This window comes from Lethenteron reissneri, chromosome 23 (assembly GCF_015708825.2).
Source record: "Lethenteron reissneri isolate LAM-NWPU_2019-01 chromosome 23, ASM1570882v1, whole genome shotgun sequence".
Taxonomy (NCBI): Eukaryota; Metazoa; Chordata; class Hyperoartia; order Petromyzontiformes; family Petromyzontidae; genus Lethenteron; species Lethenteron reissneri.
In genome coordinates, this window is record NC_083801.1 from 2,746,363 (window position 1) to 2,753,135 (window position 6,773).

Sequence of the window (6,773 nt, forward strand, 5' to 3'; positions counted from 1 at the left end):
GCGAGATGTTAACTAACTCGCCTGGTATGCAGGAGGTCGTGGGCTCCATTCCAACCCTGACGCCTGCTGCATATTTGGAGTTTGCGTGTCTCACTCTCTGTGGTCGTGTGATTTTTCTCTGGGTCCTTTTTCCATCCACATTTAGAATCAACATCACGCGTTAGAGCATTTGGCTGCTACTCGCGTGATGAGCTACTTTGTTGAACTATCATTTGTGGCCAGGTCGCTTCTGAAAAAGAGTGATATAGTTCAGTAGGCGGCCTTACCTGGCTAAATACAAATTTGTTTAAAATTAAAAAGAGATTAGTTTCGTGTCGGTCCATTAGATATTCTAAGTCTGCTTCACTCGTGTTTTAATCACGTCTTAAAACGCACCTATTTGTACAGGCTTTGCCTGTAACTTAAGATTTGAAAACCACGTATTTAATCGCTTTTATCATAGTTTTTATTTAATTTTATACGAATGTCGGGTGTAGTCGTTGATATGGTTATTAACAGCTTTCTAATTCGCTTAGATTCAATCTATACTTGTGAGTAGTTTATCTCTATGTACAGCGCTTTGAGACACTTTAATATGAAAGACGCTTTGTAAAATAGAGGTTATTATCATGATTATTATTCCACCACGCTCGGGCAGTCACAGATGTAGGCTTATCGACAAAAGTTCCTCTCAAGGCCGCATTCAATAGAACATACTTATCGTGATTTTTGCCAAGTTTAATATGCATGTGTGTCTTACATGTTAAATACTAATAATATTAATGTTTGAGATTTCATATAGCGTCGTGGTTCATACAAATTTATCTCACAATCGCTGAGGAACCACAGGGAGCGAGGCAGCCAGGCGGTGAGCCGGTGCAAAAAAAAACGGCCCAAGCTCTGCAGTTCTCTATATATTAGAATTTTCAGCCAGATAATGAGTGTTCATACGTGTGGGAGGAAACCGGAGAGGGCAGCTACTCTATCCCACAATGACATTAGTCCGCACTTTGCTACCAGCGATCCAGGGTACGGCACCCCCTCGATGCCCACAGAAGGGAGTTCGCACCAGTCGTGTCCCACTACCCTCGCTGCTGCCCCACCCAGCGCCGGTAAACGTCTGTGCAGACCCAGCACGGCGCACACGTGAGGAGTGTCACGGTGCGTCGACCCATCGATCGGTAGCGATGCTTAAAACTCAGGATAGCATTCATTGCACCGCGTGTGGAGAACGTCTCTACTTTTCAATGTTGCGCCTATTATATGACGTTGCATTTAGGCTAACGGAATCTGTGCAACATTGAGACAGAAAACTAAATTCAAATGAGAAAGTAAAATCTAGAGACAAAATTTTTGTTAGCAAATCCAGGCCTAGAATGGTGACTTCATCAATTCGCTGGGTGAATTGGTGAACCCCGATTATTTTACTTGCATGCTCTTCAAAAGTGCAGGTGTTTCTGAATAATGGAGACTCTCCCGGAAAGCCAGTCGATTGTCAACGCGGCCCAAAGTTGAGACTTTGAAAACGAAACATGAATTGAGCACGAAATGTTCGTGAAGTGAAGACCACCGGGCGACAAACTAAACTAAACTATTTTTTTTTATTTTACCAGGTAAGGTCCACTCAGCTGTTTTTCAGAAGCGACCTGGCCACAAACGATCACCCAGTGAAGTGGCTTATCGCCACGTGGAAATGTATTGCAGCCAAGTACTCAAAACGCGTGATGTTGATTCTAAATGTGGAGGGGAAAACCGGGGACCCGGAGACAAATCCACAACGGGGGGGGGGGGGGGGGAACACACAAATCCAAAATATACATGCACCGTCAGGGTCAACATCGAACGGCGACCTCCTGCATAGCAGGCGAGGCAGTCAACATCTCCCCAGCCACCGTGGCGCCCCTAACCCCCGCGTCGGACTGAGACGAGGGCACCCGGAGAGGCGCCGCGTGGAGGAGGGGCCACCCGCACGTGGGGCCGTGCCTCTGCTCGCCGTCTCCTCTCTCCACGGGAAATCACAAGCGGCTGCCTCGTGGCAGGAAATTGGCTCGCGGCTGACCCCGCTCAATCGCAGGAGACGTCAATCCCAGAGGCAGGGCCGACATGTAATCGAATGTGCGAGCAATAACGCGGTAATACCTTAATGGCTTCGTTTACAGTAGGACTTATCCCATGTTTACCTAAGGGCCGTCCATAAATGACGTCACGCACCTGGGGGGGGGGGGGTCAGACATTTGTGACGAGGGGGGGGGGTGAGAAATGTGACGTCACATCAAAATGCGCAACTTTAAATAAATATAGACAACACGTTCTACTTAATTAAATAGACTTTTTAATAATGTTTTCTCCTACAACATCAGAGTGCAGCGCCACATTAAATACGCACTACAATGACAATAGTTTAAAGCGATTTGAAGCATGTTTTATATTTGGGGGGGGGGGGGGCAGAGCTTTGTGACATCATATTTGAGGGGGGGGGTCTGGCTTTTTGTGACGCGCCGTGTGACGAAGGAGGGGGGGTCAAAAATCGTCAAAAATCGCGTGACGTCATTTATGGACGGCCCCTAACCGCCGCTACCCTCCTCCCCCCGTGTCCCTTCCCATCGTGCTGCAGATAGCGCTGGGCCTGCGATTCAGCGTCAAGCGGCTGGAGCAAGCGGGGCCCAACGTCACGTTCGAGGTGCACGTCAGGAGGTGGGAGCCATTGTGACGCGCAGCGGAGCACGCGCGTGCTGCGCGCACGTGACCGGACGTGCACGCTGGGAGACACGGGCGGGCAGGGTGGGGGGTGCCCGTTGTTTAAGTGGCCAAGAGCCCGAAAGGTAGCTTGGATATGGGAAGCGTAATTGAATTACACTCACCGAGGTTAAGAACCAGGCGACATTATAGACTGCCAGTTCGCTCGCTGAGGTTAAGAACCAGGCTACAGTCTATATTATAGACTGCCAGTACACTCACCCATATTAATAACCATTGCTAAAGTCTACATTATAGACTGCAAGTACACTCACTCAGGTTAATAACCAGGCTACAGTCTACATTATAGACTGCCAGTACACTCACCCAGCTTTATAACCATTGCTAAAGTCTACATTATAGACTGCCAGTACACTCACTCAGGTTAATAACCAGGCTACAGTATACATTATAGACTGCCAGTACGCTCACCCAGCTTAATAACCAGCCTACAGTCTACATTATAGATGCCAGTACACTCACTCCGATTAAGAACCAGGCTACTGCAGTCGACATTCGCATTTTTTTTCACTTTATTTATTATTATTTTATTCACTTCATTTTGTATTATTATGTTTCTATCTACGTGACTTTACCGAAAGAACCAAATAATATAATTGAATTATTGCAATTCAAATACACAGACGAAAGTACAAAGGTCTCTTTCACAATGGGGGGGGGGGGGGGGAAATCAAATAAACAACATTTTAGCCGCTAAGCCCATGGGTCTTACAAATCTGGTTGTGAGTGTAACTGCTAGATTTAGGTTATGAAATAAAGTCGCAGCTACGTCCTCTCGGGAATGATGCGGGTTCCTAAACATCCGCTTTACTGCACACGGCACGCTTTTAATATTTCTTGTTTGCAGAAATTACAGTGTATTTGTTATTGGTGGGAAACCAGCGGATTTGCTAATGCCCTGAGAAAACGCCACTTCCTTTACATATTGTAAGTTTTGATATGTAGCTGCAGGAGACGATTTTCCAAGCCTCTTTTGGAAATCAAAATGAGTCTGATTTTCGTTGACAATCACACTCGGGGGCTTGCGTTGTTCGGCGACATTCCAGGACTAAATCACGTGGCCCGTCCTGTCGCAAAATAATCACCAAGTCCGTTTTGCAATATAAGTGACGAAATAAGGAGACTGCATCTTCCCATATCTGTCTCTCCACATTAGGAAAGAAAAGTATGGATTTGTTTTCACACATACCTTCAGCCGCACGGCTTTCTGGGAGTGCTGTATTAAATCAATGCTGAAAGAATGCAATCTCAGATGACGGAATCTGTAAATATATGTTCTATATCTTCATGTGGAGAGACATAGAGAAAGGAGGCAGACATTGTGCTTATTGATTTGGCAATACGGTGTACTAAAACTATTTACAATAAATTTTTTACCAGGTTAAGGCCCACTGAGCTATGTAGCTCTTTTTCAGAAGCGATCTGACCACAAATGATAACTCAACGACGTGTCTTGTCACGTGGAAATCTACAGCAGTCATACGCTAAACGCACGTTTATAAACGTTGAGGGAAAAAAACGGAGGACCCGGAGAAAAATCCACGGAACCATGGGGAAGAGAACAGGCAAACTCCAAATATACAGGCATCGTCAGGGTCGGGATCTAACCCATGACCTCCTGTATACCACGCGAGATCATTAACATCTCGCCATTGAAAATACCAATTGCATTTGTAACGCAATGCGGATGACGTCCCGACACACAGAATATTCCTTTTGATATGACTCGAGTTGGCAGCAGAGGAATAACACACTGATTACACTTTTCAGCTGTTAAGCCAAAATACAAAAATAAATGAACCACGTCCACATGGAAGTGTTGTCAGCAGTGGGTACGTTTAACTCGAGACCCTCTCCCGCACGCAGGGCCCTGTTTGTTATTTCTAGCTGCTGGTGCCGCAAGTCTCCAAGCCATAGCCTCCATTCTGTGCTTCGGAATCAAAGTTTCTCGCGGCGGCGGCTCCGTTGTCCTGCGGCTAAATAAACTCGCCACTCGCCACTCACCGCACTCTGAGACATGTTTGATGTTGATGAAGATTGCTAAGTTCACGTGTACACTTTAGATGCTCCCCTTGGTGAGATGTTTTCTCCCTCGTCTGGTATGAAAGATGTGGTGGGTTCGATCACGAGCCGAACGCCTGTATATTTGGAGTGGTCATGTGTATTTTTTCCTGGTTATTTACCTCAACACATTTAGAATCAAAATGCGTTGAGTTTATTTGGCTGCTTAAAATTTCCACATGATAAGCCACTTTTGTTGAGCTATCATTTTTGGTCAGGTCGCTTCTGAAAAATAGAGCTATTACCTCATTGATGCTGAGGCTGCCTAGCAGATGCCCATACCAGCTGCTTTTACACACGATTATCTTTGTTATCTTCGTCACAATATGATACCTACTGCAATGTATTTGCATTGACATTAGCACGAGAGTTACCGGACTCGGCACATAAGTGATGCAGCTTGAATTTTAAATGGTTTCCCTTTAGTTTAAATGTACACGTGTGGAAGATGGAGGCCCAACTTAAGCATCCCGAGGGGGCATCGTTCGGCTCCTTGTGGTGGACTGATGGCCTCGAGGAAATTGAGGTGGAACTGCTCCCAGATTTACACACAGATGAATTCCGCCATTTGTGGGGATTGCATTCGGCTGAATGCATTCCCCACAGAGGGAGGGAGGAGTTAGAATGGAGCTGGGACACGGCCTGAAACTTTGGAGTGACCGTCAGTTTATGGTGTGAGTTTCTCTACGTGAAAATGCCGAATCCTGAACGCGGTGAGAGGCGATTGAGAGGCTCCTCTATTCTGACAAAATGAGTTCTAAATCCCCCCCCCCCCCCCAGAATGAAGTGCGTCACGGCAAAAAGCCATCGATGCAGCCACTGCGGCGATGGTTTTTACGTTGGGCCTTTAGGTGAACATTCCACGGTTGAAGTAGATGGTCGTGGTTTGGGATGGTCGTCCACTGGCCTCACACTGAGCCCGCACACCTCAGACCTCAGTGGTCGATTGTAGCAACAGTTGCAGGATGGCAACTTGTGTTGCTATCAGTGGCATTGGTTGCGATGACCTCGTGACCCTGTCCATGTTTATTTAGATACAAGTCGTAAACGGTAGCGGCCTAGCGTTTGCTGATAGGATCATGCGCTGTGGGAGGTGAATTACCCGGTTCGCTGATGATGGTTGTGTATTTGCCATTGTACAACGTTCCGATGACCCTGCTCAATAAGTGAAAGCAGTCCGCTGTTGTGGCCAACACTTTTTTTTCTTCCCAAAAAGGTTTTTTTGGGTGTTCTCCAGTCATCAACGTGGGCTCGACGAGATGTCTCTGCCTCGTCTCTAAAATAATTTAGAATTCAATCAGTCGGTCAAGCTTCAGTCAACCGTTGGGGTTCATTTCATCTCCTGGTTAAATAACGACGCTTGCGTCCTATCCATGCGTGTTGGTCGCAATGTTTGGTGATGCAGCCGCGTTGGCAGTGGAACACTTAATTAAAATAAATTCGACACATTCGTCAATAATACTTTGGCATTAAAATAAAATAAAAACTATATCATAGGTGACGATTTGGGCAAAGGGCCCCTTCTTCGGAGCTGATCGTGGATGTTTTGAGTTAAATTTTGACTTAAAACTTTCGTGACTGCAGGAATTCACATTCTTTGGTTCTTTCGGTAACGTGGATAGAAAAAATAATAATAAAGTGAATAAAATAAAATAAAATAATAAAAAAAATGTAGGTGTTGAGTTGTTTATATTTATTCGGGAGGGGTGCAGTGGTGCTCCCTGCTGTGGCTTTCCAAGCCTCCTCCCAATTCACTCGCCGGGACTCATGGAAGCACCGAGTCGTTTACGAAGCGCAAGAGCTATTCCGCACGCGCTGCAGCCGCTCCCATCTCTGTAGATTTCATCCCGCAGCTTTGCACGGCCCAGTCCGCACTTTGCAGAATGATTTCCCCGCTTTGCAGAAAGGGTCTGCAAGGAGGCTGTGAGCCGTGTGAATCAGTTGACACGTGTGTGTGTAATGTGTGTGTGTAATGT

The 6,773-nt window shown here is 46.2% G+C and overlaps 1 protein-coding gene across 1 annotated transcript in view; it reads left to right on the forward strand.

Moving 5' to 3' along the window:
• The window catches only part of LOC133346225 (integrin alpha-V-like), a 55,429-nt gene extending 52,697 nt beyond the window's left edge, over positions 1-2,732 (forward strand). The window contains exon 15 of the mRNA XM_061557764.1: positions 2,594-2,732. Within this exon, the coding sequence (XP_061413748.1) occupies positions 2,594-2,689 (96 nt within the window). The 3' untranslated portion in view covers positions 2,690-2,732. The remainder of the gene's footprint in view (positions 1-2,593) is intronic.
• The last annotated feature ends 4,041 nt before the right edge of the window (positions 2,733-6,773 follow it).